We start from the raw sequence: 18,669 nt of genomic DNA on the forward strand, positions 1-18,669 counted from the left end.
CACACAAAAGCAAAGCACATGTATTCAAACAGGCCTGCTCATTGAACATGCAAAATTATGCCTGGCCTAATTAATTTGCCATTAAGACTGGATTGATGTCGCCCTTCGCGATGCACACAACCAACCCATAATTGCCTCTGGTGTTGCATTCACAGGTTGGCCTCATTACCGAAACAGATGCTAATTCTGCGGAGCGGCTTCAGGTTGACAGGTGTGTGAGGTGTGTGCAGATCGTTCCACTCTGTCGGGCCAGGCGTAAAGTGAACCGAAGCAGGCAAAGTTGAGAACACATCATAATCGCATGCAGAGACATGCTCACGAGAACAAGGATTTTCTCTTTTTAGAGCATCTTTTAATGATAATGAATTTTAAATGGTAACAATTGGTGTGTAGGGAGCAAGAGTCTTAATGGCTCGGGAAAACAAACCCTGCAGCTGAATTATTTAGTTGTTCAACTAAACAATTTGTATTAGAGCTTCATAGTTTTTCCTTTTCCTCTGTTCATTAAGCTAACTGTTGACTAACTCCTCATAGATTTGTTTATGAAAAACACTCCATGACCAGAATTAGTGCAGCTGGTTCCCCAGAAGATGTTTATTCTTTTGGTGATTAACTCCATTAATATATTTAGTAAAAACAAAGAACTACAAAAGCCCCGCCTTCCACCATGAGTTCAGCGCTCTTGTCAGATTAACACTGGTGTGTTTCAGCACTTTGGCTCAGAGTCAATTTCTCTGCCAAAACAGCCTCACATCTTCTTTGTCCGTTTCTTGGGTCTCTGGTCAAAATCGTCAACCATCATGGAGTCGGGCGAATGGGAAGCATAGCTTCCATCAGATCCCACCCCTCCGGGTGAGGGCCCCATTACTCCTCCTGACTCACTCATGGTGGACATGGGCCCACCGTCCTCAAACACATCTCCGCCCAGGACCCCGTGGTGGTGGTGGTGATGATGATGATGGTGAGCCGAAGCTTGGCCTTCCTCGCCGTCCTGTGGCTCCACTTTTACCTGAGGCCACAGAGGGGAGTTGTTTGCCACACCTCCACCTTGGAAATGCATGAAACAAAGACGAATTAAGGAGCGAATTGGAATTTTTTTTTTAACCACTAAATGGGAAAATGGATTTAGTCACATTTATTTAAATAAACCTGCTGTAGCGAGAAACCTTGTCTTCAAGAGAAAGCTGAAGAAGCATGAGAGAAACCAGTTATGTATAACTTTTAAAATTACAGTCGATGCTTTGAAAACCTTAGTAAATGAAAATTACGACTAAACACAACAATCATTCGTTAAAGTATATGAATGTGGTTAATTCCATGCTGTCGCAGTTCTATAATATATATTAACTTCTCTTTGTGCTTGAAGTGACAATTAAGATTAATTAAGAATCCCCATTAATTAAGATTAATTTAAGAATTCCCATTACCAAACAAATAACATTGCTACAAACTACTATAAAGTTGCTAATGTTAAAAGGGAGTTCTTCCTCCCCACTATCTCAGAGTGCTTCTTATAGGGACTCATTAGGGTTCTCCCTCAAATATTGTCAAATCTTAGAACTGAGTTAAAGCTTACAGACAACACTGCAGTTGTAATTGAAAGAGGGTAATGCAACCACTGGGATCAGTAATGACCTGTTGTGGACACAAAGCATTTCAAACACTAAACTACTGAACTTGGAAATAACTACTAATCAGTCCGAGTGGTAGAAAACATTTGATTAGGATGATCTTACCTGAGGTATGAGGAGAATGATCTCCATCCAGCCCTGAAGCCAGCCTCTCAGCATTGGCACCAAGGACCCCCATTGGCAAAGCCTGGTCCCCGGAGGCCAAGTCAGCCTCAGGCTCCTCACTAACAGGGAAGGGAATGTCATTCATGGCCTCCACCTTGATCTTCGGGGACTTTGAGTCCTCAAGAGCTTTCTCTGGATTTACCAGTCGCTCGTATTCCTCTGATAGATCCTTACTGAGCTGTAGGAATAAGATATTTCTGTGGTAAAGTAGGAGTCTGGATGATGTAACTGTTAAGGGTTTTCTATGAAGTCATTCAGCTCTAATTCAATGTAGAAAAAACATACAGTTAAACAGCCAGAGATATGAAACAGATTAGTATAAGACTTTGGAGGATGACAAATTGATGTTGTCTCATGTATTTATTTTTAATTTCTATTTTCTTTCCAGCCTTACCTGCAGCATGTAGCTGTGATAGTCCTTGATCCTCACTTGCCAGAATCGCTGCAAGGTCAGGACGCTGCCAATTCCCACCTCATGGAACACCTGCTCCACCACATCTGGGAAGGGACTGGCTCCAAGTCGAGCCTCCCTGTCCACTGCCACCCGCAGCAGGCGGGTTAGACGCAGGTAATGCTCGTGGACCAGATCCGTGAGCGTCTCCAGGACGCTTTCCTGAGCAGATTCGAAGCCAGCATGGGCCAGGACAGTCGCTACAGACTGATACAGTAGCTGCCTACAGGAGGGCCAACTCAGTTCTGTGACCTGTTCGCCTTTACCTCTAAAAACAGAAGAAGGAAGGAGATAAAGAATCATTGTTGACTAAGATTTATATGAGAAATGTGGAATACACAGAAATTTGGGATTTAGAGTCCTTCAGTGTCTAAATCTATTACTTCCTTCTCCCATCAGCTGATCATGATGGGAGGTGGTCATTGATTTCCCATGAAATAAATTTTTATAGATATAGAGGTACTGATTTAGAAAAGAGGACTGCAATCTGAAACTTACTTGTAAAAGTCACTTTCAGGGTCGCTGTGGCGGAGCTGAAAGGGCTGTCGGGGGGCTTTGCTATCCACAGGTAGCAGGTCATCTGGCATAACAGGTGGGGTGGGAGGGCATAACGGCAGGTTGGTATCAGCCTCGTCCAGCTTGCTGCCACCCTCGGAGGATGTTGAGCTCTGACCCTGAGATTGGGCTTGGGCTGCTGCCAGAAGACCTCGGAGACGGCGAACGTGCTGGCACAGCTGCACTGTGTGGATGGTGAGGCTGCACGGCTCAGAGGGGATATCAAGCATTGTGGTGGGCCGTGGCCGCTGTGCAGAGGGCTGGTGCAAGGGAGGGTCCTGCATCTCCACGGATCGAAACTCACGCTGGAGCAAGTCAAAGGAACTGCGACTGGGAGGAGCCCCCGCAGGCCCCGGGATCTCACCCCAGTAACGCATCATGACCACACAAGGAGAATATAGACTGCAGTTGAGACTAAAACAGAAAGGGGTATAGAAAATGTGAATAAGTTTTGAAAACATCAAGGCAACTATTGTTCATATTAATTTGTTCAGTATGAAACTGATTTTGTTTTAAATTCAAGCAATTTTATTCTTTGTTTTCCTGCATTACTGTCTGGTTTGGCTTTAAACCATGCATTAAAATGTGATTATTTCACTGAACAAAGTGTGCAGCTGCCAAAGGAACACACAGAGCTTTGCTGAATCAAAGCTACCCTTTTGTCAGGTATTTAGTTAAGGCAATGAGCCTCTCTTAACATAATTAACAGTAAACCTATAAGTATTTTAGGCTCGCATAAATTAAAACCTACTGTACAAAACAAATGATTGTCATCTTTTTCTGTTAAAACTCTTGTGATTTAGTTTGCTGGGACTTCAAAGCCTCTTTAGAGAGGGACCAAAACTGTTTTATTTCTCACCCTAACAGAAGTCTGTGAAGCTTCCTGCTATTTCTTGCAATGTTACAAGCATATGTGTAATTTAAACCCCACTGTAAAATGTAAATAAATAAAAATAAAGTTAGTTATTTACAAGAAAACCACTTGAACAATTCAATTTACGTTATCCTGATCCACTCTGCACCACCAGTATTGCAATTAATTTAAATATTCTGCGAGGCCAATCACCCTCAATAATGTCCAGCTTTCGGGTTGTACTTAAATGCCTCTTGACAAAAAGGTCTCTAAATAAAACCGAGTCGTTAAATGTATACGACTCCGGTTAATTTTAGAGCAAATTACGCCAAATGTTGATCACAGGCGAACAAGTTGTGAAATACTGGTTTTGTGAAAAGCTGAAAACGCTAACACAACATTTAAAAGATCTGTTACAACTACATTGTTATCTCATGATCACTTTTCGTACATTTGACATACTTTAAGGGCAACATTTATGATAAACCAAGACAGCGTGGCTAGCAGCCTCTCCAAACTTAATAACTGATGAAAGAGCGGCAGGATACATGTCTATTCGCTATGCTTTTATATCCCGAAAAGAAGATCAAACTGCATTGGTTCCTTTAAAGTCTGAAGTCTATGATTAGCAAAACCTGATGTTTTTCGAATGACAGAAAAACGCAAAATGTCTGTTGTCTGGCTGGAGTATAAAGCTGGGTTCCAGGACCTTTGCGGTTTGAGTTACTGATGCACTCGTTTATTTTAACTCAACGCCGAGCTACATATTTTAATGCATCACGGGCATGTTTATTAATGTAAATGAGGTTTTAAAAAAAAACACATTGCTGTTACCCTGGGATGGAGGAAACGTCTGCTGTTGATTGAATGTTGAAGAAAGCTTAACGGGAAACTAAGGGTTTTCGTCCTTGGAGGAAAAGAACTCGGGTAAATAGCTATGTTGAATGTTTAGTTCCACAACAAAAAGTTCGTTTTGAATTGTACAAATTAAAAAATATATTCATGTAATGTGGGACTGTTTAAGAATTTATAATATCCGACGGCTTTCCTTCGATTTACATAATTTATCAGATGTAGTTGTAAATTTTTAAAGGTTAAAGTACCCGGCCAAGTTTGAGAGCTGCACCAAATAAACATGGCTGCCTCCCCGCTAGCAGCAGACGTGATGGACACAGGCGACGAAATGAACTCTGTAATGGACTCTAATGAGCGTTTGGCACCAGAAAATGGAGAGGAAGCCGGAGAGAAAGACTCGGGTAAAACTAAACAACCAGAAGCGGAGGAGCCTTTCAAGAAACCGGCTCTTTTTGCGGCGCCTAGCTTCACCGCAAAACGCACCAACGTCACTGCTCCGTCCAAACCCATCACAGAAAATAAAGCTGATGGCGAAAGCAAAACCTCTGAAAAAGGCCAAGAAAAGGACAAAAAGTCCGAAAAGGACAAAACCAAACCAGAAGCTAAACCTCGAGCGCTCACTACTAAAGCCCCCCAAGTTGGCAAATTACCCCCTCTCCCTTACACAGAGCCTCCCTGGGGTGGCACTGCTTCGGATACCCCGTACGCTCTTGAAATCCTAAAAAATGGCACCATAGTGGATCAGGTGCCATTAGTGGACAAGAGCTACTTTGTGGTTGGACGTTTACCTGTGTGCGATCTCTCCCTGGAGCACCCCTCGATCTCCAGGTACCACGCAGTGATTCAATACCGTGGAGAGGCCGGGGAGGACGCGGGCTGCATGGGAGAAGAGAAGGGCTTCTACATCTACGACTTGAGCAGCACGCACGGCACTGTGGTGAACAAGAACAAGATCCCACCGAAAACTTACATCAGAGTCCGCGTGGGGCACGTGTTGAAGTTTGGAGGAAGCACGAGGCTTTTTATCCTGCAGGTAATGTCTGTTGTGGTGATAAACGATGACAGGGAGGGTCTCTAAAAGGTCTTGATTTTAGCTGTTTGACACAGTGCTAATCTTGCCTGGTTGGGCTGATCAAGTTCTCTTATGGATTCCTTGCAGCTACACAAAAATGTTTCTCTGTAGAATAAACACGAATTCAGTTAATCATGCCTGTGCATTATTAAACAGCTTTGAATGATACTTTTTATGCTTTACTCTTGGACTCTTCTAGTGTAACTTTGCGTGGTTCACACTTCAAAATAATCCAAATTTTTCCCATACTGGGCCTTTGTGCTGCTCCCTGGTTCATCCTCTGTTTGCAGTATGCAGTTTTAGCTTCTCACTCATTAAGGAAATTGTATTGTGATTGGCTATGGCATTTAAGCAGAACATTTGAGCAGCAGATGGGTGCGGCTTCTGTGTGCCTAAGTATAACTATGGCATCATACAGATTAAAGTGTTGGGGAAAACTGTAAGAAATGCCATGTTTAGAGCTTTCTGCTTACACAAATTATCTACACACTAGCATTTCAGTCTTTGGCCACATTTAACATGATAAGCCACAACTGAAACAGGATATATATGACGGAAAATACAAAAAAGACAAGAGGTCTACTTTAATATAGAGGCAATATTCTTCATATGTACCAGCAGTATGATAGTTACTTTAAAAAAGGCAGAATAACGTGGCTGCTATTTGCCACAATATATAATAATACTTAGTAAGTGGTGTGAAAACACTACTTGTCATACCACCATATGTTACTCTACAGGTACCACACACATCAGTTACCGCAAGCATCTTTTACCGCATCATTCTTTACTTTTAGAAGGTTACTTTTAGAAGGTTACATCAGCGTGTATCTGACATGATACAAGAAAGATATTAAGCTGTTAACCAATTAATCATTAAAAATATATTATCCATCATATAAAGCACTCCCAGATTGTGAGTGCAGTTTTTAGCCAGCCTTTTACATCAGGGATGTTTTGGGTGCATAAATTTGGAAAAGGCATTCAACTTCATACCTCAGGGCAGTCCTTTGGTCAATGTTTTCGGAGCATGACCCTTTATTATGAGTTATTCAGTCCCTGTACTACTGCATGTACACCTGGTTAGCATTGACTGCACTAAGTTAGACTCATGAGAGTCCCAGGGCTGCACTTTATCAATGATTCTTTCCATAACTCTTATGGACTTAATTTTTAAATACAGCCAGAAGGTGGAGGGTGGCTGGTGGCCTTAGAATCACAACTTTCCTTTTGTGAATGATGTCTGCTGGCTTTACCGAGCAGTGAAATCCAGATTGTGCTGGGTATGATAAGTTCAGTTATCTTGGGGTCTTTCTACACTGGCAAGAGATGGGATGAGAGAATAGACTGGTGCTGCTCAACATCAAAAAGAGCCAAAAGACGTGTAAAGCTGCTCCTGTATGTGTGCTTGCTGAGGTGTTTCTGGGCATGTCCATTTGGGAGGCGATTCAGGACAGACTAGAGAGAACATTTCTTTTAACTGGCTTGAAATGCCATGCTGTGTTTCTAGAAGAGCTGGGAGAGAGAAGCTTGTGTGTTATGCAAAGAAAAAGAATCATCCATCAATCAAAATTACAAACATTCAGTACTGTAACTGATTTCTTCTTCATGTACCAGAAAAATGTTTTATGCATGTAAGATTTTCAGGTGTGAAGGGATATATTTTAAAAAGAGTAACATTTGAGTGTTGAGCTTCATTTTCTTTTTGCAGGGTCCAGAGTTTGATGAGGAAGACGAGTCTGAACTGACAGTGACAGAGTTGAGGGAAAAAGCTCGCAAACAGAAGGAAGAGCTGGAGAGGAGGATGATGGGAGATGGTTCTGATGAGGAAAAAGAAGAAAAGGAGGAGGATGAAAACAGGGACGATGGCAGAGTGTCAAATGAAGACTCTGGCTGTTCGTGGGGAATGGGTGAGTGTGTCACTGCTGTTGCTGGATGAAGCTGGAGTGTGTTACGTGTCATTTGGTTTGATACATGATTTCAGTGTTTTGGGTCTTTCTCTTACCTTTCACATTACCTCTGCACAAATCCTCCCTGCAGTCGAAGAAGCAGCTCCAGAGGAAGACGAGAACGAGGAAAACCCCTTTTCAACAGAATTCCACGAAGACCAGGAAGCAGCCTACCTGAAGGACCCCAAGAAGGCTTTGCAGGGCTTTTATGACAGAGAAGGTGAGAAGAAGTATTGCAGGGCATTAAAAGACTGAAATTAAAATCAAGGAAATTAAGGTCTGTACGTATTTGCTGGAAAAAAAATCAGTTACTCCAAAAGGTCGAGGGTTATTTTGGGCAAGTTGGCCTAAGATAGTTAAAAACCATACATCAAAATGAAGGGTCCAAATTCTTTGTTTTTTATGACCAACAGCTGAAAATCCAAAAGAAACTTTACTGTCTCATGAGATTAAAGAATGGTTAAATACTCTCAGTTGTAGAGGTTAAAGAATATACTAACTAGCAGTTAACTAGAACTCACAGACAGCAGATTCTGCTTTTTTTTTTTTTTTTTACTGAACTTCTTTGCTTGTCTTCTGTAGGGGAGGAGCTGGAGTTTGAGTATGAGGACAAGAACCACGGCACCTGGCTTTGTAGAATAAAGTAAGGGGAATAAATTCTTTTGTTTTTTTTCCAGGCAGGCTGTGAAGTGTTTATTGAGCTGTATGTGCTGACTGTTAATTTTTTTTTTTTTTTTTTTAAAAACAGGCTGCCGGTGGACGACGCTATGGGTCGTCAGCTGGTTGCAGAGGTGACCCACACAGGAAAGAAGAAAGAAGCTGCTATCCAGTGCTGTCTTGAGGCGTGTCGCATGCTGGAAGCCAGAGGGCTGCTGCGCCAGGAAGCAGGTTTGTGTGCTCAGTCCCGTGTTGAGAGGACTGGAAGTTGTGTTGGAAAATTCATTAAGAGTTTCTGCATCTGATTTTCAGTGTCCCGTAAGCGCAAGAAGAAGAACTGGGAAGACGATGACTACTATGACAGCGATGATGACACCTTCCTGGATAGAACCGGCACAGTGGAGAGGAAAAGGCAGGAACGAATGAAGAAAGCGGGAAAGCTCGAGGAGCGGCCCGAGACCTATGACTCACTGGTAAACATCTGCATAGTTTTATAAATGACAGGAGCGTAAAAACAACAGACAACAGGGAGAGCATCAACTGGGTACTGTCTTTCAGGCTGTTTTCTGAAAGTTTTAAGGGCTCCACTGTCTGTAAGGGGACCTATTCTGTAAATTTCCAGCTCCATATTTATATGCTGGGCCATGGTGCCGCCCCTCAGTTCATCCTGTCTAACTTCAAAGAAGTTTACTCATGTAGTATGTCCAGGACTTGTCTGTCTGCAAACTGAGAAGGAGATTTTATACCTGACAGACAAATCAAGAGCATTTAAAGCATCATCAGCCATTAAAACGCATCTAAAGAAAGAAGCGATTTTCTGCACGTGTCCATAACTGTTGATTATTTTTCTGTAGGTGGCCAAACTGGAAGAGGTGGAGAAGGAGTTGGCAGAGACTCAGAAAAAGCTCAGTGCTGGAAAAGGAGGTGAGCTGTGATCACCTGTTCACACTTCTACAGACTTTAAAAGGTCCAGTCTGTAACTTTTCACTCCTATCAGAGTCTTTGACGTCATCGACTGAGGACTCGCTGGAGGCCTTCATGACCGCAGTGAAAAGCGAGGTAGCGATGGACGCGGTGGAGCGCAGGAAGCTTCACGTGCACATGGCCGACTTGCGGAAAGATGCTCAGAGGCTCCGCAAACTGGTTGAACTCACGAGGCCGGCGCAGATGCCCTCCTTGCTGCCCGGGTCAGACAAAGCAGCAGTTTTTAACCTAAAAGTTATCCTATGAATGTGTCAGATTGAAGTTGATATTTTGATCTGTCTTGATTTGATAGCAGCTCAGAGCAGAAGTCGAAAAAGACCCTGCCGATGTTTGGAGCCATGAAGGGAGGGAGCAAATTCAAACTGAAAACTGGTACTATTGGGGTATGTGCTTTTTGACATGCTTGCATTTCCACTGAAGTTGGTGCTTTTAAGTTGTAACTTTATGCATGATATGATTTCTTCAAATACTCCCCTACCAACTGTGACTTTTAAATGTATTATATGTAAGACCTGCATTAACTGTGCATCCTTCGTACTCAAGGTTCTGATCAGATAGAAATAAGTTAATATAAGTCAAGGGTTTCCTGCATAAATTGAGCCTTTTAGGGTGACTACATATGAAGTCTGGGTTAATAAAAATGTCTAACATAATAACTGCACAATTACTAAAAAGCTTGATAGCTAGCCAGATGGCGTAGCAGACTTGGGAAAGGCCTTGCGCTGTAGTAAAAATAAATGAAGGATAAAGAAAAGAGAGCACTAAGCAAGGAGCTCATTGTTGTGCCTGTACTGGGCTTTTACTGTGGGCCAGGCTCGCGTTACTCTGCCCATGCAGCAACAGCAAACCATGGGAGGCAAAGGTAACTGCAATGGTGCAGGGTTCTTGTAAGGGATTTCACTTATTTGGTTCTTGTTATTGTTTTTTTTTTTTGGTCACTGCCCTTCTCCTTATTTCCCAAATTGTACATTCTCCCCACGAAAATGAGAGCCAAGCACAGGTGGTGAGGAAGAGACTGTCAGACTTTGTCCTTTACTATCTTAAATAACTGATACAACATGAATAAAAAGGACCAGTGGCTTTAAGAGTCCTCCTCTCACCTTGGCTTTTACAGTACAGCTGTTAGTTACACCTCTTTTATATCTGAAGATAAAAACACTGTTACAAAATTGAAAATGACAAACTTTAGTGCATCATTAGGAACTGATACATCCTTCAGCATGGCAATGTGAGAGCGACATCCAGGCCACAGGCAGTAGGATGGAGGATGAAGGAGAGGAGGCGGCACCTCTGCCTGCTTTCCTTGTTTCCATTTCCTGCTTTATTATGATAATTGCTTTTCCTTGTATTGTATGTCACCCTCCCTTAAGTTGTGGCCTTTATCTTCCTACTAACAGAGCTCAGTTGTTTGTTTGTGTGGTTTGTTTTATTTAAATTTTTTGTACTTAATAAAATACTGTGACGCTAATTTTAGGTCATAGCACCCAGCACTAACTGCATTGTCTTTTCTCTTGCAGAAGTTGCCTCCTAAGCGGCCTAACCTGCCTGCTGAGCTCTTCAACATGAAAGAACTTCCACCTGATGGGGAAGAAGAGGAGGAGGAAGAAGAAGAAGAAAAAGCACAAGAAGAAGGGGAGGCAGTGGCAGACAAAAGTGAGGATAATGATGAACTACCTGGTAAACGTATTGCTGAGTCCGGCGTATCGACGTCTAAAGAATCATCTCCCTCTGAGAATAAAAGAGATCAACTCAAAGTCTCAGAACACCTGAAAGGTAAAAGCACAAAAACATGCAGAATGCCTTTTTTTTTTTTTTTTTATTATGTTCATGCATTTAATTTAAATTTTTCTTTAAGCCACTGGATGGCAGTAAATCTGCAATGCATGCTGCTGTCGTACTGTAACGCCTCCTCGTACATATAAACAGATTAAATATGTCGCAGTGAAATGCTTAGATCTCCTTCTTTCATGTTCTATTTTTTGCACTTTAGGTACAAAGTCAAGTAATATCTGTGCCTGTGGCTCATATTTAAAGTCTTAACAGGATGTGCTGAATCGTGCGTGTCCTCATTATTACACACTTTATTTCTGTTTTCATGCCTTCACGTCAGATCAAAGCCACAAACAGCAGAGGAGGAGCGGGGAGTCTGAAGCAGCGGAGCAGGTTCCCGAGCATAGCAGCAACAAGCCGGTGGCCCTTTTGAGTCCAGGTGTCGTGTTTTATTGCTGTAAAATATTTCTCTGTACTCTCTCTTAGATGTAGTGTTAAATCTTCTTTCCCCACTGGCATTCAGTAAAAAACAAAAAAAGATTACCACAACCTTTATAACACATAAATGTCCTTTTTCTGAATTTGAACTTTATTGCTAAGACTTTGAGTGACCTTTGCAAGAGTCGAGGTGGAGGAATGCAGTGAACAGTACATTTGCAGAATGACTGAAACTAGCCCACTTTCAGTCATTGATCTAATGTACTGTTTATAAGATTGGGGAAACCTGCAGTCAGCTGAGACTGAAGAAGTCACTTGGATGAGTGACGAAACGATTCTCCAACTGAGAACGCTACGTCCAGATGAACAGAATCAACCTTTTGGGATTTACTTACCTGGATGATGAGCATGCATCAAGTACTTGGTGCTCCACCACTAATTTACATTACCTGCATATCCCCAGAGTCCAAATCCAAAGGTGCCGGCGAGCCAGCGACAGACCCCAGCCCCAAGAAGAAAAAGAGAGTGATGGGCCCCGGCAGGGTAGGCCCATACTCACAGCAGTAAATGTATACCTGTACAGTTTATTGCCACATGAATGCATAAAGCGAATTTCCTCGTCATGTGTCTCCACAGCCTCCTGTGCAGCTGTCAGCACAGTATCCACAAGACGACCCCGATTATTCTGTGTGGGTGCCTCCTGCAGGTAAACCTCCCGAGCTGTGTGACTGACGATCAGCTGATCACTTCCCTGCATCACACTCAATCTTGTTAAGCAGCAGGAACAGTAGCGGTTAGGTTAACCCTGCTGTTGTTTTAAGAGATAGAATTACAGCAGTTCTTTTGACTCGCTGACACCGGCGGGGTTGCATATTTCCTCTGCTTGAATGAAGAAAGGCCCAAATATTTTCCTGACCAAAGGAATCAAACAGGCTTTCATGGTACATTTGCACAGCTGAAATAGCTGCAACATTTTCATTGTTTGCTGAGGAATGCAGATCAAAGTCACAATTAAGGGATAAGATAAGCTTGAATTGCATAAACTTCCAGATTGAGCTTTTATTTTAGGTCAGATTTAACTGCACTGCTCCGATTAGGTTAATGATGAGGTATGCAAACGCATGTGATACTCCTGTTGCCCAGTTTGACAAGAATTTGCTTTTTAGTTTCTATGCGTGAGGAGGAGGATGCACCTTTTGTGTTTACTCGTGTCTTTTCTTCACTTGTAGGTCAGACTGGAGATGGACGCACACACCTAAATGACAAGTATGGCTACTGAGGGGGAAACGTAACAGAGCTCTTCTGTTTCTACGCGAGATAATACCTGCAGTACAAAGCCTCCAGTCTCCTTAGCCATGACCATTAACCCCCTCCAGCCCAGCCCAACCACTGTTTAACAACACAGAAGCCTGTAACAGAGCAGGACGGGCTGAGACAGTAATGCTGCACGTTTTTACTTCTCTCTCTAGGAGATTATTCGAAACAGCACACCATTTGGGTTCACATTAAACAAGCAGAGTGCCAGCACACTGGGCAGCCAGTGTGCTGGCACTCTTCCCCACTCATAATAATAGAGTTGGGTAGCACTTGAATTTTTTACTTTTTAAAGAAAAAAAATTAAAAGGAAAGGTGGGAAATTTCAATTGAATTCTATAACATCTGAGCAGAAAATATGAGGAGACAGAGCAAGAGCAGCAACTGATCCAAATTCAGCTTTCTAGTCTTTGGCTGCTCCTCTTGCAGTTAAATCCACCTGACATCCAATCTGTATCCCTCCCCTGTTTGGCTTCAGTCGCTTGCTGGCATAACCTTTTTTTTCCTCCTCCAAAGGAGTGTGTGTAGCAGGGAGGGAGAAAGAGGGAGAGCATTGGAGCAGCTTTTCTGACCATCTGGACACTTGGATGGCTTACTGGATGAAACGCAAGCTGATAATGACTCAAGCTAAGTGGAGTGTGTGTGTGTGTCTGTATCCATTCAGACACACACACAGAGCCCAACCTTCTCAAAGTTCTTTTTTTTTTTTTAAACAAGATTGCCTTTATGAGCGAGTTAGCGGTTGGTGTGTGTTTGCCCGGAGCAGGATTCCTCGCTTTGCAAAATCCCACTCATTGCTGTTCTCTTGGTTTCCTGCCAGACTTTCCACCCTCTTTCCTGTTGTCTTTGCTCCAAACACAAGTTAATAAACTGTATTTTGTTACATAAATGTATAATAAAATTGTCTGTACATAACCTCAGAGCTACTGTTTGTTTATTGCTTTAGGATTATCTGAAACTTTCCCTCTCTGGGGCTCCACTTCTCACCGAAGCCGGTTTTGACGTCAGACTTTCTTTTTCTCCCTTTCAAGCTCCCTCTCACACACACAAAGAGCGTTTCTCTGGCTGCGATTGAGTACAAAGAGGCTTCTGGTCTTGGCTGTAGGTCTTTGCAGTGACCTACTAATCAGCCGATGGATTCCTGAAACACAGGGAGACCCTTCTCAGGCACAGACAGCATGATGAAACATAAGCTTGAACACAGGCAAAAGAACAGGAAAAAGTAGCAGATTAATAAATTTTTGGATTTTCTTTTGTCCTGTCAAATTCTAGCAATCTAAAACCATCATTTGAGAAAAGCCCTAGAATCATCAACAAGGATTTCTGCTGAATACAGTGCCTTATGTTTTGTTCGGTGGTGGTTTTATATAAGCAACAACTTCCTGGATTTTGTTTTTGCTGCCAGAGAGCACCTGTCAGATCAGCCTTCAGAACCAGTTGGCACTTCCTTCCTTAGAGGTAAACTGAAGTTTGGGGTTGACAGCTGGCCAGGAGGCAGTGAACATAAAGTGGTAGAAGATAAATATTTAAATAAATTTTTAACTTTTGCAGAAATCAAACTGAAAAAAATTATAATAATAATAATAATAATGTGGCTGAGCAATTTGTCCTGGGTGTAATTTTAGGTAAGGTGGGGATTTGTCTCTACCTCTTTACATTTCACCTAAACCAAGAGTCTTCCATCAGCAGAAAATATTTTACTGGGGTTTTTTCCCTCCCATTTTCCAGGTGTTGCACAGAGGAGAGCTGGTATGCAATTCACTTGTGAGCTTTGTTGTTTTGTCATAGGTTCCATTTAGAACTTTTTATTGACAGAACTAGAAAGTGTAGCCAGTGAGCAGTGAGTGTCCGCCTGTTGGCTTCATTTAAGTATTAGGCACATTTTAATTTCATGCATTTGACCTGGAGCAGCTGAGAAATTGTAGCAGCAGCCTTGTAGTGATGACCTTCAAAACAAACTTCCGTTTGTGTATAAGAAGCAGCTGCTGTGGTGTTTGAATTTACTACCACTAAAGGAAGGCTTTGTTTTGTTAAACTACAGCTGACAAATGGCATCAACATTAGCTAACTAATTGTTTATTGGCTTCACTGTAAGAAAAATTAAAGGCTGTATGTGGGTTTAGTTAAATTGACGTAAATGTAAATATTTCTTTAAGCCGTTTATAGCTGTGTGCATGCCTATCCATTAAAAAAAAAAAACTGCTTTGCAAGCGCCCCCTGTTGTGCCTCAGGCTAAACTGCAGCCAATTTCTGTACAACGTGATTAATGGGAGTCGCCGCCACTCTCTACAGATCTACCTTTGCAGAGTGCTGCAGGGATTTTTCTTTTTTGGGGGCTAAAACTTTGCGTCACAAATCAGAAATCCAGATCCATCTGCTGTGGCAGTGCCTCTGGAACAAGGAAACAGCCAAAAGAAGCTATTGGTTACAAAAAGTTTCATAATCAATTATTGCAGAAAATGACTTTAAGGGAAATAAAGAAAACAAGATATTTTAGTCATAAACCAAGGCCATTTTGAATCTAAAATTTAATCTCAATATATAAAACACAAATTTTAGGCTATAAAGCACCACAATCAGCATCAGTTGTCCACTTAAGGATTTACGACACCATAAACTCTCTCGATGGTCCCCAAATACAAATGATAACATGACATTGTTAAACTATGAAGGGGGCTGCTGCTTCAGAGTATTAACTGAGCACGCTCCTGGTCATACTTCTCACCTGATGTGCTGACTTCAGGCATGGAGACAGTGGACCTTCAAATGAAAAGTGCCCTGTAGCTGCCAGAGACCCAGACCTCATCACCAGCAAGGATCCTTCACACAAGGATAAACAGTCCAGAGAATCCCATGAAGGTGAGCTTGAATTTTTGATCCAACCTTAAATACTCATAATATCACATAAAAAAAAATCACCTCCTAAACAAGAGGCCACAGGGCATTTATTGACTAATTTTTGTGCAACAAGGGACGAAAACATGTCACAATGTTACATTCACTTCAGCAAAATCCTAGTTACAGTGGTGACATTTCGCATTTAATAAGTTCATCAGCTCAGTTCTCGGGGCCGAGATGGACCCCAAGTTTCATTCAACACAACAGGAATGTCATTTCAAGGCATTAAGAGATCTGCAGAAACACTGGGACATCTTAATTACACCAGTGGTCCTCTTCTACCTAGACAGTAATGAGGTACAATATTGGAGAAAAGAAATGGCACACTACAAGTAGGCTATGCAGAACACAGCACCGTGTACACTTGCCGAATGTGCAGCAAACTATTCTCATCCACATACCTCTTTCTGCAAAGCAGTGAAATTCATGCAAGGAAAGAGGATACAAGTACTGAACTTTGACCTGGACTACAAGTGACAAATTCATTAAGAAATGTACATCATCAAAAGGTCAAAGGTCGACTATGTTCAACTACAGCCATACATGTTTGTTATAGCTCAGCCTTACATGACCTGCATATTCAATAATACATCCAGAGAAGCTTTTTTTTATTAACTTAATTTCAAACAGACAAATGTGACCACTGATGTCAGAGGACTCACCTCGCTGTTTTTATGAAGCTATCACATCAAAGGAAGAAACCCTGGAAGCATTTGATTGTCTTACATGCATTATTTCCCTTGAATATTGTGCTGAAAACTTAAGTTCAGGTGGGCCGTGTCCGTTTCCGGAGCGTTCTTCCTCCAATCACAGGATTTCTAAAACCTGAAGCATCCTCAGATGGGTTGTGCTGGGCCCGCTGTTGATTTCAGGCAGAGAGCGACGCTCAAAGTGACAGGGTGGGATTACCTGAGTGTGCAAGAATTCGACCTTCAAACAAACGCTTTCATACCAGCTGCTCGTTGGTCTAAGAAGGGCAGACACCACAAAAAAAAGCAGCCGTCTGGGAATGAAGAGAGGAGTGGGGAGGATTATCTGGTGTGAGGATGTTTCCTTATGAGCAGGGAGGATCCTCGGACGGACTCAGAGGGCTGCAGGGGGGGACTGTGCTCAGGGAGCGGAAGGCGAAGATGGAGGGGTCGTAGGTGTACCTGGGCGGGGGACGACTGCCCGTCAGATTCTGAAAGACAGATAGAGAGAGCATGTGTTTGGGTGACTGCAGCCTTTGGTAACGATTACCTGCTGACCTTAAGAATTTTTAACATGTAGTTTTGTTAAACTTTAAATATACAAGGCCATCAGATAGAGTTAGACCCAAACTGAGCTGGTGTTTCTGACCAAAAAAGCCATCCAAGGGCAAACGCCAGCCCCTGCCACTTCACTGCCTCCACTGTGGGGTATGTGTTGTTCCAAATACAAGCAAGAAGAGGCCCAAGCAGCAGGGGATGTGAATACCTCAAGACAGCAGTCATTCTCATGTTACGCAAAAGGAGGTTGGGTAAGAGACCCTTGTTGATCCGTAGACAAAGGCAACCGTTAGTGAACCTTACACAGGTTCACCTACAGAAACATTTCACTACTTTTAATCTTGTTGGCTTTAAGCCCTCTTAGAGTCATATTGGTTTGAGATTAACTAAAGAGCAAATGCACCAGTGGCTCACGATCCATCACAGGTCATTGCACATAAAATGACAAATGTGATGCTGAGGTTGAGCACAGTTTGGGTGAAGACACAATAGGTTGCTAGTTTAGCTCATGGGTTTAGGAGGCGACCACACGCCGCAGTGACCCGAGTTTGATTTTGACCCAAGGCCCCCCACTGTGCATCTTCTCTTTTCATCTTCACTGTACTATCTGGCAAGGGCAAAAAAGCACCAAAAACTCACTGACCAATGCTGAAGGAGGAGTAGTGATCCCTGTGAATTATGGATGTATCACAATGGGATGAGATAATGAGAAGTTCACAACACAAACAAATTCAAATAATAAATAAAAATCAGAATTTTCTTGATTTCATGTTTGTTGAAAACAAAATCTGTGAGCAAAACTAGGACTTGCATCAGTTAATCACACGACTTGAGTGTCAACAGTGGCCTTTTTGGCAACGGTCACAATGCATCTCCTCACTTTCAGCGAGCAATGAACTTCTTGTGTCTGCTCCTAGATTTCAAACAATAACCCAAACAATAATCCATAACCCAATCCTATCTGGACTGAGTTAAGGCACTGAGGTAATGCTTTCCACCCTCAGTGATGCATTTTGTGTTGCCCAAGTGCAAAAAAGCACAACATAACCCTCCCTTGAAGGTTGAATTCCCTTTTCTAGAATGATGGAGGAGAAAAGGGTGACTCTACCAGTAGTTCAAATACAAAGAATGATTCAGCCTGACAGCTCAACAGTTATGTAGTGTAAATTAGTAGTAGTATATACGTAGTTGCAGATGAGGTCACTCAGAGAGACATCGGGTGATCCTATTATAGTCATTACAAGTCCATGTAAATTCTGCACAAAGGATTTGTTTTCACATGTGCAGTCACTAGCATTATAAAAAGCACAGGCGCTACAAACCTACTCAAAATGACAACAAGGAAGAAGAGGAGCTGCTGTGTCTCTTGTGTTGTTTTAATGAAGAATTGCAAAGATGTGGGTAGTGAAAAATGTCTTCACACAAAACAGCTCTTTGAATTCAGTGCACACTGGTCCCCTTATAATGACTACACGGACTCACAAAAAACTGGCAGGCACAAAGACATCCACACTCTCATCACTCATCACTCTCCCTGTTTGATGACAAAAATCACTGACCATAGTGGGCCCGAGGCTTCAATTGTAAGCAGTTATGTATTGTAATCTATTACTTATTTACTTTGGTGTAGTATGACTGGTCATGGGGGAAGTCTGTATCTGTGCCATCTTGTGGGCCAGATTGGAGTCTTGGGCTGGGCTGATTCTGGACCCCAAGCTTTATGTTTGACAGCCCTGGTTTAGAGGCTGGATGTTTCTGGTTTGCATAAAGTAGTCTTGACGACTTGATACCTGGGCGCTCGATACGTGCGACAGAGTGCAGCACACATCA

At 42.4% G+C, this 18,669-nt stretch overlaps 3 protein-coding genes across 6 annotated transcripts in view; 1 reads left to right on the forward strand and 2 right to left on the reverse strand.

Moving 5' to 3' along the window:
- Positions 1 to 566: 566 nt before the first annotated feature.
- On the reverse strand, positions 567 to 5,433 carry supt7l (SPT7 like, STAGA complex subunit gamma). 3 transcript variants are annotated; one of them, XM_004559259.3, is made up of 5 exons: positions 5,299 to 5,433; positions 2,746 to 3,216; positions 2,191 to 2,515; positions 1,737 to 1,974; positions 567 to 1,047 (listed from the first exon to the last, which is right to left on the reverse strand). In XM_004559259.3, exons 2-5 carry the CDS (start codon positions 3,180 to 3,182, stop codon positions 749 to 751), a joined length of 1,299 nt encoding a protein of 432 aa, XP_004559316.3. In that variant the 5' UTR covers positions 3,183 to 3,216; positions 5,299 to 5,433; the 3' UTR covers positions 567 to 748. The 3 variants fall into 3 exon arrangements, with proteins under 3 accessions (XP_004559316.3, XP_004559315.3, XP_076733417.1); XM_004559258.5 differs by lacking the exon at positions 5,299 to 5,433 and adding an exon at positions 4,490 to 4,647; XM_076877302.1 differs by lacking the exon at positions 5,299 to 5,433 and adding an exon at positions 3,662 to 3,786.
- On the forward strand, positions 4,756 to 13,609 carry slc4a1ap (solute carrier family 4 member 1 adaptor protein). 2 transcript variants are annotated; one of them, XM_012921339.5, is made up of 14 exons: positions 4,756 to 5,543; positions 7,294 to 7,492; positions 7,623 to 7,751; positions 8,114 to 8,174; positions 8,280 to 8,419; positions 8,501 to 8,661; positions 9,043 to 9,112; positions 9,186 to 9,375; positions 9,465 to 9,555; positions 10,690 to 10,945; positions 11,283 to 11,381; positions 11,844 to 11,923; positions 12,017 to 12,086; positions 12,610 to 13,609. In XM_012921339.5, the coding sequence occupies exons 1-14, from the start codon at positions 4,791 to 4,793 to the stop codon at positions 12,657 to 12,659; spliced, it is 2,349 nt and encodes a 782-aa protein (XP_012776793.3). In that variant the 5' UTR covers positions 4,756 to 4,790; the 3' UTR covers positions 12,660 to 13,609. The 2 variants fall into 2 exon arrangements, with proteins under 2 accessions (XP_012776793.3, XP_012776794.3); XM_012921340.5 differs by having other exon boundaries at positions 9,468 to 9,555.
- A 2,008-nt stretch (positions 13,610 to 15,617) lies between these two features.
- The window catches only part of si:dkey-16j16.4 (uncharacterized), a 31,645-nt gene continuing 28,593 nt past the window's right edge, over positions 15,618 to 18,669 (reverse strand). The window contains exon 5 of the mRNA XM_004559257.3: positions 15,618 to 16,772. Within this exon, the coding sequence (XP_004559314.2) occupies positions 16,647 to 16,772 (126 nt within the window). The 3' untranslated portion in view covers positions 15,618 to 16,646. The remainder of the gene's footprint in view (positions 16,773 to 18,669) is intronic.

The sequence above is a fragment of the Maylandia zebra genome, linkage group LG19, assembly GCF_041146795.1.
Source record: "Maylandia zebra isolate NMK-2024a linkage group LG19, Mzebra_GT3a, whole genome shotgun sequence".
NCBI lineage: Eukaryota > Metazoa > Chordata > Actinopteri > Cichliformes > Cichlidae > Maylandia > Maylandia zebra.